The 14803-nt window shown below is 31.7% G+C and overlaps 2 protein-coding genes and 1 long non-coding RNA gene across 3 annotated transcripts; 1 reads left to right on the plus strand and 2 right to left on the minus strand.

The window, feature by feature from the left end:
• Positions 1-2863: 2863 nt before the first annotated feature.
• On the plus strand, positions 2864-7614 carry LOC105154440 (nuclear pore complex protein Nup93). The gene is made up of 7 exons (XM_011069973.2): positions 2864-3249; positions 4465-4645; positions 4741-5704; positions 5780-6104; positions 6185-6541; positions 6639-6756; positions 6858-7614. Exons 1-7 carry the CDS (start codon positions 3023-3025, stop codon positions 7167-7169), a joined length of 2484 nt encoding a protein of 827 aa, XP_011068275.1. The 5' UTR covers positions 2864-3022; the 3' UTR covers positions 7170-7614.
• Positions 7543-9884, minus strand: LOC105154441 (ADP-ribosylation factor-like protein 2-binding protein). Its single transcript, XM_011069975.2, has 6 exons — positions 9239-9884; positions 9005-9109; positions 8270-8376; positions 8099-8184; positions 7896-7998; positions 7543-7829 (listed from the first exon to the last, which is right to left on the minus strand). Exons 1-6 carry the CDS (start codon positions 9240-9242, stop codon positions 7737-7739), a joined length of 498 nt encoding a protein of 165 aa, XP_011068277.1. The 5' UTR covers positions 9243-9884; the 3' UTR covers positions 7543-7736.
• On the minus strand, positions 8722-9006 carry LOC147909156 (uncharacterized). The gene is made up of 2 exons (XR_015545730.1): positions 8923-9006; positions 8722-8825 (listed from the first exon to the last, which is right to left on the minus strand). It is a non-coding gene; the product is annotated as an uncharacterized LOC147909156 (long non-coding RNA).
• Positions 9885-14803: the final 4919 nt, after the last annotated feature.

A 14803-nucleotide genomic window follows, 5' to 3' on the forward strand; every position in this document is an offset into this window, starting at 1 on the left:
ATGACTTATCAGCTGTATCATAAGGGAAGGAAGAGCGAGTAACTTGAACCTGCACTCTTTCACGATGCAATCATGCAAGCCAAGTTGCGCTGCTATATTAATGATTTTCCCAGCAACGTTAAAAGTAAGAATAATCAAGCATAAAGCGAATCGCGAAAATAATTGTTTATATATATAATCTAGCTAATGTTTTTTTTCCCATTTTTTAATATTTTTTTTCCCACTATCGTACGACTCGTATATCATGTAATATTTATTTCTATCTCGTATATAGGTTTATATCATATATCTAACATTTATTTAAGAAATGAAACTTCACTTTCGATTCAAACGGTGATACGAATGGAAAACGCGCATCCTCGTGTTTGTTTTTCTTCCTAGTTTTATTATCTATCAATTATTTATAGAACTCCGCTCCACACGTGGAATCTATGTTGAGCGCGATTCTCTCAAAGGCGGCCACCCCAGTGCAATCGGGAGATAAGTTAATCTCACTGAATAGGAATTCTTGCGGAGTGAAGAGAAAAGGAAGGAGAAGTAGAAGCGGCCTGGAGAAGTCGGGTCGTCTCTAACCGGCAAGGCGGAAAAGAGAGGAAACGCATACTGGCGCATTATGCTCGGCAGACATCGTAGGCGCGATTCCTTTCTCCCCAACTCCCTCAGTCTTGTCTTCAAGTTTCCATCGCGCGAATACGAGAGAGAGAGAGAGAGAGAGAGAGAGAGAGAGAGAGAGAGAGAGAGAGAGAGAGAGAGAGAGAGAGAGGGACAATCGAGAATGCATCTTAGACGCAGAGCCCGACTTGAAAACTGACGAAAATAAAGCGGGATCCCCCTCAAAGTTTTATTCGTCGAACTTTACCGGGTGAAAGACCAGAGCTTCAGTGCCTGAGGAAAAATACAAAAGTCAACAAAATATCAGAATAATTTTATTTTTCCTCTTAACGTCAATAAACAGTTAAATTTTGTAATAAAAAATATCATCATTTTGACTTTCGTGAAGTTAAAATAAAATCATTTTGATTTTCTCTTGACTTAGTGTGTTTCTTGAATGGGATCAGACGATCACACACATTTATGCGTCTTTTTAATACCGCTCTTAATTATTCGCCCTATCATCCCGTCCGTTTCTTTCTACAGGGTGTCGCAAATGAAGTACGCGAAGGTTTTTATCCTTTGTCAAATTTCGGAGGGAATTTTTCAAGTGAAAGTAGCTCACAATAGTAATGAAATCGGAATTCTTCATTTCGATGTTGATCTTCGTCAGATACCTCGTAAGGTTTTTCTTTCTTTTGAGGTCACTGTGGTAAGAGCACAGCCCTGGCCGATTCGACGGATAGTCTACACGGCGAAAACTTGACCGAGGAGCATGACAAAGGAACAGCCTTGAAGAAGAATGACCGCTTACTTCTATTAAATCGCACGTATCGGATGGTCGTTGTACTTGAGCGGCATTTCCCACACAAAATTTGTAATTTTCAATAAACACGCATCGCTTAAAGTTATTCCAGGAAAATTGGTTTTATAAATATATAACGACTTAAATTGTTAAAAATATTAAACATAAAGTTACACTAGACACAGAGTTGTGAGCGTACTGTGTGTACGTATTATATAATAAATAATTGTTAAAAATTTATGCCTTATTGTGTATTGCGTTTGCATATTGAATATGTGAGTGTGTGTGTTTTGTTGGAATATATTATTATAGTTGCAATTTTGCTTCTACTAATGTAAATTATAGCGACAAAAAAAATATAATATAAAACTTGAAATTGCAATATTTGGAATTTTAACTTTTGAAATTCTTCTAAAATTTTTCATCTAATTATCTTTTAATTGATTATATTTTCTCTATATTTTACTGATTTTTTAAACAATTTAAATTAATTAATTTTGTTGATAATTGACATGATAATATAAAAAATAATTAATCAATGATTGGTACAGCCGCCATGAATTTTATTGACTGTTGATAAAGTCATCGCGAACCTTATTAATGATCGATTAATTATTCAAATCGTTCCTTCCTTTCATCATTTAGGGGTTTATAACTTTTCGCATATAGCAAGAAGCAGAGCAAGCTTTCGTTTTGAATAAAAATGCATTGATTGATATAATCTAATATCGGAGGTGAAATAACGATTCTAAATAAATACAGACAAAAATACGTATATATAGCGCTGCATTAAGTCGGTGTAATAGATTTCCCAACCATAATGTCGTCAACTTTAAAGCTTATAAGCCATGACATTTTACTGTCAGATTCTTCATGCAAAAATGCAACAAATGAGCATAATTTTATTAAAATTGAAAGTGAGGGGCGTCTTCTAAATAATTATCCGAGAATTTATGAGTAATAAAAATATAATGATAAATACAATATATATACATATATACATATACACACACACACACACACACATATATATATATATATATACATTCTATTATTATCGAAAATGGTTGCTGTGTTGAAAATTGCAAAAACCGTAGCGAAAGAGACTGAAGTTTTGAATAATCGCGCGTCATGGAGGCAAAATGGCAGCAGTTCGCCATACACTTAATCTAATGACTTTACTTCGCAGGTAAAATAAACGAACGACATCTGCGGCAGTAACTGCATAAACGAACGCATCCCATATACAATATAATTCGGTTCTATAGTAGTTGCAAGCCGATCGCAAGTTGCCAATCTGAAACTTGGATTTTGAAATCAACGCTTCATATTGGCTGTCGCAACAAAATTGCGATCGGCTTGCAATTAAGAATCGGCTTTATAAGATAAGCATAAAGGCAGTTACACAATCGCGCCCCAGACTTTTCTCTGGTCTAGGGATTAGGGAAAGATTGATTTTATACGGCTTACAGCCCTGACATATTTTCTAGTGATTTCTAAAAATACATTTGCGACTTGTATTTCGTGGTTCGGTCTTTTTGCCGCGTGATTTTATAAGATAAAATCCGTTTTCAACATTTCGCCGGCTGCAATAACCTAAATTTGCAAAACTGTTAGGTTAGGAGTATGGGCGATATCGGTCACGCGGATATGTTGCCCGCCGATACCACCCGACTGGCCGCTGATTCCGGCTTCAGCGAATTGTTGAGATCGGCAGAGCAATTGTCCGCAACCGTTGAGGGAAATGAGGATCTGCCGCAGGTCGAAAGAAATTTACGACAAATATTAGAGGCGTCCAATGAGCTATGGTCTCGGGTTACGCAAACAAGCACACAGGATAACGAGGCACAAGCGTAAGTTTATCCCAGCGGTTTATTCTTGGATACATATGATAAGTTTTTTGTAGACTTCATGTTAAACATACTTTTGAACAAGAGACATACAGTGTAACACAATGAATCACTACATTCTCGTTATTTATCAATTTTAAACAAAGATGAAATGATTGAGCAAGGTAGGTACTCAGATGACAGGACGTTTTTAGCAAGAGACACAAATGGCATTGTAACATAGTGGATCACTTCGTTCTTATATTGGCAAACAACAAGAATGTAATGGTTTACTGAGTGATTCACTATTACATTATGTCTCTTGTTAGAAAGCATCAATAATGTGAATCATTATATTTTATTATTTGTCAGTGCAAGAGGTTGTGATCAAAGTCTTACTATGAATGCTTTGAAATATTTGATCAGTCAATTAAAAGAAAAAATTTTATAAATTGATCAAAAAATGCTTTACAGCATTTGTATTGGTAGCGTTCAACAGAAAAAACTAATCGGTTAGAGTACTTAGTGATTCTTTAATATAATTGATTCTTGCCTTTAGCTCTTTGCTAGATTCATAGTTGATTCTTATATTTGAGAGTACAGTTTTAAGTACAGTCTTAAGATATCATAAGATCAATCAGAGAACTGCGTTAGCATTAGATATTATTTAAGATGGTCTTAAAATAAGAATGGACTATGAATCTCACTCTAAGTATAAGAATCATATTAAAGAATCACTAAGTGCTGATTAATTTTCTTTCTTGCCAAACATAGCCATTGTGTTAATATATTCAGAATGAAGTGATGTATTGTACTTCCAGCAAGAGATACAGGCTGTGTTCCAAAATTTACTGCCAATATTGAAAATCTATAGTATACGTGACATAAACTATAGATTAGTCTTAGCAGTAAATTTTGATGAATACAGCCATAGTTGATACTGCATAATAGTGAATCATTATATCTTTGTTGTTTGCTAATATTAAACACTTTAGTATTACACTATTAGTATTACACTGTGTCATGTATATCCTTCTAAAACATTCATAGTGCTTTCACGCAGCAAGAAACACAATTGATGCAGTGTAAGACAGTCAATTATTATATCTTTGTTTGCTAATGTAAGAATGAAATGATTCATTGTGTTATGCAGCATCATTTGTAGCTCTTGTAAAATGCTTTATATTATCCGATTACCTTAACTGAAAAACAACATTTATATAAAGATAAATGTTTCAGTCATGTTTTATTAGGCTCCCGAGGAGTAGATTTATCTCAGATTTCGCAGAAATTAAATTCTCTCAGTGCGAGACGCACATTTGAGCCATTAGATCCTATTGCAGATACCGACATTGTTAGTTATCTCAGGAATGAAAAAGAAAATGCGATTCTTTCCATCATTGAACAGGTCCATAAGGACGTATGTAAAATAATAATTAAATATCTATATGTCTAGATTAAATATCTATATATCTGTATATCATGGAGAGATTAATATTGGTTATATTCTTTTAGACATTTGAACTTACAAGAGCTCAGCAAATGGAACATATGCTGGGTGAATGGAAGCAAATGCGTTTTGAGATAATAAACGCCATGACTGCGCCATCCGGTGAACTGGTGGATTTGCGTGGTGCTCCGCAGCGTACAAAATTAGCCGGTTCGATGATTAGTGGTCTCTCCAGCATAGAAGTTGCTTATGTAAAGGAATTGCAGATTTATAACGATCATGTGCTCAAAGGTGTTACGCGGCCCAGTTTGTTTAACACGTTCCACAAAGCTTCCGAGTCTTTTAACGACAAGAAAATTGTGGATCTGTGGCAAATGGTAAAGTGTATGGTCGATATCCCGCCAACACCTAGAGGAGATCAAATTAAATCCAGAAGCAGCTCCGCAATCGAACAGAGAATTGTCTCACAAGCCAGAAAGTATTTGGAAAATCGATATAGAGATTTCATGAACTCCATAATTAACGAAAATTTGGTGCAGGCGAAACGAGGGGGTCTTCCGGGCACTATACCTTTGGTTAAGAGCTTCGTGGGTGTCAAAGTACAAAATCTGAGAGATTTGGAGGATACTAAGATGGAAGACAAACCATTGTGGTCGTTAGTATATTACTGTATGCGATCTGGAGATTACAAAGCCGCGCTGCAATGCCTAAATCAATGCGGCACGGAATTCCCGGAATTTAAAGCGGCTCTCGAGGAAGCTTGCGATGATCAGCAACATCGTCCAAGTAGTCGGGCCGAGTCCATCCTAAAATTGCACTATAGGAAACAAGTACGATCCGTCACTGATCCTTACAAGAGAGCAGCGTATTGCGCGTTGGTTCCTTGCGAGTTGGATGATTTCCACTCCGAAGTGATATCCACAGCTGACGATTACTTGTGGTTAAAGTTATGCCAAGTGAGAGATCAGGCAGACGTTGAGAATAAACTTACGTTGGATTATCTGCAGACTACAATTTCAGAAATATATGGTAATACTAATTTTTTTTTAGATAACCGATAATGTTTTTTAGATTTTTAGAAGTCTTAATCAATGCCATTTTTAGGAGAAACTTATTATCACGCACACGAACAGCCGTTTTTGTACTTCTCAATGCTGTTTTTGACCGGACAGTTTGAAGCAGCGATAGAATTCTTAGCGACGGGTGCTGGAGCAAGGCATTTACCGCATGCTGTCCATCTGGCAGCTGCTATGCACGAACATAATTTGTTGGCTGTCAGTCAAAGCGTTTTAGCACCTTTGATAAGCGTAGATCCTGCCGATAAGCCGCCAGCGAAAAGACTAAATTTCGCTAGATTGATATTATTATATGTTAAAAGATTTGAATCATCAGACCCAAAAGAGAGCCTTCATTATCTATTTTTATTGAGGTATGATTCTTAATTTCTTATTTGTATAAATCAATCGTTAAATTATAAATATGATAATCACATTGACGTCTTGCTTTTAGATGTATGAAGGATCCATACGACCGTAATATGTTCGCCGCGTCTGCCGCAGAAATGGTAGTAGATGCTTCTCCTGCAAACCGTGTTTTGTTAGTCGGAAAACTTGACAAAGATCGCAGACTTCCAGGGATCTTGGATCAATTCCAAATCAATACGGATGACGTGATAAACATATGTGCCGAAACATTGTATAGGAAAGGTCTGCTGGAAGATGCAGTTATGATGTACGATTTAGCTAGGAATCATGAGAAGGTCCTCAGTTTGATGTGTACACTTTTGACACAAGTTGTTAGTCAAAGAGGACCGCCTGGATCTCTCAGAGGACGATTACAAACCACAGCGATGGATATCAGTACAAGGTATAATTTATACGATTAAAGAAATTTGCATCGATCATGCAAATTTTTTAAAATTTATAAAAAGCTTGATATTTATGATTATCACAAATCTTTTCAGATACAAGGACATTGCAATTCAAGCGCCTTCAGAAGTAGTATCTTCATTTTATACTTTGAGGGACCTTATGATTTTCTTCGATCAATTCCACAATGAGCAGTATCAGAGCGCGCTCAGAGTAAGTACATTTTTAATTAACTAAATAGATAAGAATATGTTTAGAAAAGATCACTAGTCAGCTTAAGAGAGAAGGTTTAAATAATACTATACTTCCTTCAGACAATTGCGGATTCGAAGATGTTACCTCTTCAAGTAAAGGAAGTTGATGAAAGAGTGAATGCCTTACGTAGAGTATCACCCGAAGTGGCTGGCACATTAGCTGATGTTCTTCTGGCCACTATGACGATATTGTATCGTCAATATCAGAAATTACGATCGGTAGAACCAGGTGATAAAATCGCGAGGGAGCAGCAATTGCACGATCTCCGAGAGCAAGCCCGAGCGTTAACGAGTTTCGCGGGAACATTACCATATCGCATGCCAAACGAGACGAACAGTAAACTCGTACAAATGGAAATTCTCATGCATTAAAATCGAAAATTTATATACAGCAAACATGTAATAATTATATAATGTCATGGTTAAAGTTATGTAACAATTATATGATTATAAATTTAAATATTATATTGTATTTGCTGGGTATTTTAGACTATTTAAGTATAGTCTATATATTTGCTAGTTAATTTTATTTAAAAAGTTTGTTCTTTTTATTATAGATAAGTATTCACAAATTTTATTTCTAATTTAAAGTATAACGAGTTTGCACTTATTCCATCAGAGCAGCAATTGATAAAAAACAAAAACTTTCAAAGATTCAACATTTCGGTTTAAATCTAAATATTGTATTATATAGATCATATAGAATGTTGCAAGAGACTCTGTAAATTGCAAGAAAGACTCCGTATGATACTCGAATTATTTTTGTATTTCTATTTATAAATGTACGTGATATACTGAATATAGATTTTTGCAAATACATTATCCATTAATTTAATAAGTAGTGAACACAATGATTAATATTTCCAATTTATATCACATTTTATGCCATCTTTACTCATATTCAATCTAGCTTTCATCTTTATGCTAAAATTATTTGTATTATCTTGGATCTTTGCAGTCTTCGGTATTATAGGATTTCAAAGATGTTATAGATATCCCACAACTGAGATCTGCAACCTTACCTTCTTTCATCTGTAAAGAATTTTTTGTAATATACACATAGACTATATGAAAAAAAATTAGAATGATCTTACATACCGCTCTGTAATCCAAGAACATTTCCTTAAAAGCCAAGAAATCTGTTATCGTTGACAGTACCTCAAAAACTTCACCTTCCAGCTCCGTTTGCTTCTGCTTCTCACTGAGTTTTATCATATTGTGCAAGCATGCGAGAATGGGAAAATTATTAGATAAAAGTCCGAAATTGTTCCTATTATTGACTATATTTTAATTATAATCACTTTAATTGATGTAAAAGAGTGTTTACTGTGAACTGCGGCATGACTTTCTTTAAATAATCCACGATGTATGCCTCCACATCTTTATTCTGAAATATGTAAAGCGCGTCTCAGAAAATCGGTAGCAAGAACTTAAAGAACTTCGAGGTTTTTAATGAAAATAAAAAATCTCACATATTCGTTGAATATATCGGTGTAAATTAATTTGTTATCTTCTACTGGTTCGAAAACATTCCAATACTTTTCTAAAAATTTATTCTGAAGGGCTTGAAAATCTTCCTCTGAAAGATCGATTTATTAAATCGTAAAGCTATCAATTAAGAGCTTAGATTAATTGATCCTACACTATCAGTGTTTTTTTTTAATATAATTAAGTGAGATGTTTCTAATATTCTAACATTATATATTGTAATTTTCATTCTTCTTAATGATTTACAATTAAATAAACCTTGATAATGTTCTATACATTCTTTACAAATAAAGGCTAAAAAACTTTTTTAAGTTACAAAATAATTTTGTTAAATATAATGTGTATAAATAGTATCTATACTTGTACATTTAGCGAATTTATGAAACGGAGGTGTCCTGGAAATCTCATGTGAGTAATAAAGAATTAAGAATTCTAGTAATAAAGAATTAAGAATTTTAATCCTGTCGATTGTATTATCTTGATGGATCTTTCAAATTAATTATATAATCATATAGTTTGAGTCAAAGATTGATCAGAAAACTAAAAAATAAAAAAAACAGAAAAAAGATCTTACATTAAAATAAAATTATAAAATAAGAAAATTTTTTTAATAAAATAGTAAGAAAATATAAATTACATTTTTTAAGTCAAATATATCCAAAAAAGTAATAAAATTCTATCGATTAAAAATTGATTTCTTCGGAATAATTAAGTTATACCCAACAATAAATCCTCAATATGTCCAATCACTTCGTCGAACGAACGGTCTTCTTCGCTCCTCGAAATTCGCTTTGTATCTTCCGGATTCGACAAACTCGGTTCATCTATTTGAAACATTTATTTTGATAAAAAAAAAATTATTGTATAAATATTTTTTGCGTTATTGAATAACGAGTGAATGTGAACATCACCCTCACGAAATCAAGTAAATATAATTTTTAGTTCACACGAACCCATGTTTTTTTTCTTTTTGCAGTTAGACGCGTAAAAATAAGGCACTTGCTTAAACTACAAGATAAAACTGCTTTGATCGTCAGCTAACAGTTTCCCGTCGATTACAGACCAAATTAATTGTTGCTGTGTGCAACGGCAGAGGCGATCGTTTTATTGATCAGAATTTTTGCGAGGTTAGATTCAGTTAATATAAAAAATAAAACAACATTGATGCATTTGGGGAAGAATATAAGTTTTATTTTACATATATCGCGATATATTAATTGTGAAATAAATTTTAATTGTATGTATTGGATATTTATAAATAAATATATGTCCTATATCTGTGCAACTGAAAAAGTTTCATGACATAGTACCAGAGGAAATCAATAGATGGCAACAATCTTCCGTTTCCAGCTGCAATAGAATATTCGTGCAATAGATAGCGATACCGTTTAGTTTTTCTATTTGCAAAGAGAGCGATATAATTTACCAAATGGGTATTTTAATGCATCTTACGAGAACTAGGTGCCTTGATTTCAATTCGCAAATTTTGCTACTTTTTAAATTTCAAATCTTATGGTTTTCTCTAGTAAATTAAATTTTTGTTAATTATTTTTCTAGTCTTAAACAAAATAACAGATCATGATATAATGTCAAAATGACGTTAAAATAAATCGAAAAATGATTTTTAATAACATTTTAAAGACTGTTTGTTGTGTTTGAACTTACTTTAATTCTTACTTTCATTCGCGTACTTTAGTCCATTTTTCAAATTGAGTTTATCACGTCGATTATATTACCTTGCGATTGATATAGTTTATAAATTTTAGAAAGAAATTATATAGTTAAATTGCGAACAATAAAAAATTCATAAATTCAAATAATTTCAAAATACAATGTAATATTTCAACAACAAAAAAATAAAAAAAAAACCCAGGGCGAATGAGAGTCAGCATGGATAATTAGTACGCAATCTTAAATCTTTATTCCAAAAAATAGTACATTTCACCTTGAAATCATTCTCAGCATACAATTTCAAAATATCCCTTCATGTCCAAAAAAAGTCACTATCAGATTAATAGATTTGATGTAATCTATTCGAAACATTAACACAATTTATAAATATTTCGAAACCATTCTATCCAACAAGTTACAAATTAACATTAAAAAACTGGTGATTGAGAAAATGTCTTCTCAAGACATAGAAGGAATTTATCTCAACATTAGATCAAAAACAATTAAAATTTATTATCACTAAAGAGTATCAAGTTAAAAACGCATGTTGATTGGAGCTCGAACGAAAAATGACTAATATATTTAATATAATAAGTAAGACATAAGTCAGATCAACAAGAAAAATAAAAAAAAAGAAAGAACAAAATCAATACATAAACCATAATTTGTATAAACCAACAAAATGTAACTATTTAATGTCTTTTAATAATTGTATATCAGTTTGATGTACATCCTCTGTATCTGAACGTAAATTGAGACTATTTTGTTGCATGAGTATATGAAGGCACTCAGATATTAAACGCAATATTTCATTTTAGCAAACCTGCCAAAATTTGTATCGCAATATGTATGCATCCAGGTTGAAATTTTGCGAATAATAATTAATGAAATAGCAACATATATACATGTATTATATTGCACATTTCTGTTCTGTACGTATTAATAAAATAAAATTTATTATATATATATAAAAATTATCATCCTGATATATATTTTTTGTATCACGATCGCTTCTGAACAATTAATCATAATATCTCTCTGATCAAATCTTTACTACTCGATAAGAAAAGAGCCGTTACTGCAATGCTATTGCAACGGGGAGAGAAAATTCTTCTGCCCACTTACTACATAACTTATATAATGCGAGCAACAATTTCATACCCCATGGAGCAACTTCATAAATTGGAATCTTTATCGTCGTCCGTGCTTGGCGCCAATATTTATGGAATTCGTACAAACTCGAGAGAGGCCGCTTACGTGCGTCACGGCGAAATGCTGTGACGCAAATAGAATCATAGAGCACGTCGAATTAAATTTCGATGTGAATGTCGTTGTTGACGTATCGGGTCGGGGCGAAACGATTTCCAATTACTCGTGATATACGTGAAAAATCGTCACGATGTCGGAAAATAATATCGTTTTGTTTTTTAATTCGATAACTTTAATTATTAAAAGTGGTATACATATTTTATAATTCGTCCCTTCCTCGAAGCTAATTATTTTTAAATAAGCGGCGATAATGCGAAGAATATTCTTTTTTTTTGAAACGATAACATACGCCTGTCTTTAAATAAATAATGAAATGTGTGTGTGTGTGTGTGTGTGTATGTGTGTGTGTGTGTGTGTGTGTGAAAAGCTCTGAAAATAAATCAATAAAAAGAAGCAAGATAGTCAATAAGAGTCCATGTGCAATATAAACAGTTATTGATATCCGAAGAACATCAAGTAAAAAGAAAGTCAAAATAATTTTATTTGAAGGTAAAAAATGATGATTTTTGATTACAAAATTTAACTATTTATTAATGTTAAAAATCGAAATAAAATTATTTTGATTTTTTGTTGACTTTTGTCCCTTGGGTAAAATGGATATTTATTGGTAAGATTGTTATATATACAACCTATAATTATATTTAAAAACGTCAACATTTCACAGTAAGGTTTTGGCCTTTCTTATCTCTTTGATCTGATGAGAACAGGTTTGCGTTATCTGAATCCACGTATTTTACATGGAATATGTGAACAAAATTTTGTTGACATGATATCTACATGAATTTAATATCGTAATTTTATTGCTAAATCAAAATAAATTTTCTTCAAAATTTTAACATGCATTTTATGCACACTTTCATATAGATTTTAATACACATAGAATTACTAATAAAATTAAAGGGGGATAAAACAAGAAAATAGTAATATAGAATTTACGTGAATAAATTCACATCGATTTTTACTCTGTGCAATCCACGTGGAAATTTTGATGACGCGTCATTCATAACACGTTACATTCACGTAGATATCAATGAATTTGTCTGCGTAAAATGCGTGGATTCAACGTAGACACCGCAAACCTGTTCTTATCGACCAATGCAAACAAAACCGCAAAATATTGATAACTGATCGGGAAAACGATACTAAGCAACGCATTTAATAAAATGTTTGCGGAAAGATATAAATTAATCTAGCCACTGAAGTAAAATATTCAATACACATAAATTACGATCATTGAGATAATTCAGTACGTACGAATTCAGTCAAAGTAGTGATTATCGCTACTCAATGTAAGTTCAAATAATAAATAAAATAATAAATGATGGACACGGTAAAAGAAACTGTTGTAAATGGCCGATAGTTACAGTGATATAATAAATTGATAATATTAAAAAGTCTATAAAGAGTCGACACAGATATTAGTATGTAAATAGAAAAAATTATTAAAATGTTAACATAAAAGAAATAGTAAGAATGTTAACAAAAAAAATTAGTAATATTTTGACCTTAAATTTTTTTATCCTCCGTACGTTTTAATGATGGTTTTAACTTTTAATGACAAATTAAATAAAGTAAGATAAAAGTCACAAATCGAATGCTTTAAATGCATTTAACAATTTGTATATAAATGTAATAAATACATTGACTAGAGTATATCGGTGGTAATTCGAAATTGATTCTTCAAAATGATCTCAAAACTTGATACAGATATATGGCAATTACAAAGTTCTTGAAATATATATATATATATACACAATATATATATATATATATATATATATATATATATATATATATATAGAGTGTGATAGAGACTCTGAATCTGAATAGTTACATGTAGAACAAAAGTTTGGTCTGTGAGTTTGAGCGAGTATATTGAAACCCAATAACATATATCAACCAAAAATCAAAATGACTTTATTTTGATCTTAACGTCAATAAATAGTGAAATTTTTGTAACAAAAATCCGGGGAAAAAAATGCTTTATATATAATTATAAATAATTATATAAAATTAAATATAATTATATAAAATATGTCCATGTATACATAAAACATTTTTTTCCCGAGAAATAATTATTTTTTTTACTTTCATAACATCAAAATAAAGTTTGACTTTTTCTTCACTTGGTGTGTTTCTGGAGAAGCAGAAATGAGTGTGATGTCAATCCTATGTAAGTCTAACGTTAGTAATGAGTAATATATGGTAATGAACGAGAAATTAAAGTAGGCAATAAATGATTAACGATAAGAGATAGCAATGAGAATGCGATCAGAATCGGTCAACCGACAAGACAACATGAAATATGAGATATGAAATATGAAATATGAAATATCATTATTCATTTAAGTTGATGATAATATATCTGTCTTTAATAATTAATGTTAAATTAATATTTACTTGCATTAATCTTTTTGTATTATATTCAGCGGACAGATAATAAGCCTCGTCACTGTCCTGTAACTACGTTAAAGCGCGTCTTCGTTAACGCTTGGTAATTTCTTGGAATGGAAGTAGGATGGGTAACCCTCTGGCAATTCCCCGAATTCTTCAACTTCGGGGGGACACTGGACGTACTGAATCCCGCTCGTTTGGAGACTTTGGACGAGCTCCGATCAACTTAATCGGCAATTAGTCCGAGCGGTAGAATTGCTCGCGGCAAAGTTTTCGACCGTATAATTCTGTCCTATCCTGATCCTTGAATTTTTTTTCTTTTGTAACAAACAGCAAAGGAATTAATTATTAATCCTACCAATTAATTAATATCTATGTCAACAAAATAATATAGGTATTTGCATTTAACATGTTAATTGAGTTAATCGGAATAATTTAATCAGAGTTCGGTCGAATGCATTCTTGGCTTATTTAGCTAGTCTTTTTTAAATCTAAATAATAATAGCGTTTGTACATTGAGAAAATAATTATTGCAATTATCATAATTTAATTCTAATTTATAATTATTTTCGATACTGACTATATATTTTTACGGTACCAATTATAAATATTATAACTATTATAACTATATACTAACATTACAGCAGTAATATTATAAAACTGGAGCTCCTAATCATATTTATTTTACCTTGCTTTATAATTATAGTCATAAATACTAATTATAGTCACAAATAATACCAAACATTCAGTGTACATATATATGCCAACATACGTTGCATGATACATAAATTATTTCAATGTATCCGGACGAAAGATATATTAACGGTTATTTAATAAAATATATAGAGACGTATTAAAATCATAATTTTCCTCTGCAGAGGAAAGATAGTCGTTTCGTAGTTCAAATAATTTTAATTGAGAAATAAATCTTAATTATCTGTATTCTTTCATTTTTACTTTTATTGTTGACGTCTTAATGTTATCTTTCTTACTCTGCTTATTTATATACGTATCATTTATTAAACTTGTATTTTAATTTTTAACTTTGTACTATCAATGTTGGGTTTAGATTTTTAGGTAGTATTTTGCTGATGCCTCGTCTACTGATTGCGTGTTTTGTTTTATATTAAATTTTTCTGCTGTATGTTCTATATATATATATATATATATATATATATATATAT

This window comes from Acromyrmex echinatior, chromosome 7, assembly GCF_024713525.1.
Source record: "Acromyrmex echinatior isolate Ae372 chromosome 7, ASM2471352v2, whole genome shotgun sequence".
NCBI classification, from domain to species: Eukaryota; Metazoa; Arthropoda; class Insecta; order Hymenoptera; family Formicidae; genus Acromyrmex; species Acromyrmex echinatior.

Excerpts from the sequence above, each read along its gene's own strand:
- LOC105154441 (XM_011069975.2), bottom strand. Across the intron at positions 8,185-8,269 it reads CCGATATATTCAACGAATAT|AATAAAGATGTGGAGGCATA; the intron begins GTGAGATTTTTT and ends TACATATTTCAG. Across the intron at positions 7,999-8,098 it reads ACTCTTTTACATCAATTAAA|TGAGAAGCAGAAGCAAACGG; the intron begins GTGATTATAATT and ends GATAAAACTCAG.
- LOC105154440 (XM_011069973.2), top strand. The coding sequence starts at position 3,023 with ATGGGCGATATCGGTCACGCGGATATGTTGCCCGCCGATACCACCCGA. Across the intron at positions 3,250-4,464 it reads CAGGATAACGAGGCACAAGC|TCATGTTTTATTAGGCTCCC; the intron begins GTAAGTTTATCC and ends TAAATGTTTCAG. Across the intron at positions 5,705-5,779 it reads TACAATTTCAGAAATATATG|GAGAAACTTATTATCACGCA; the intron begins GTAATACTAATT and ends TGCCATTTTTAG.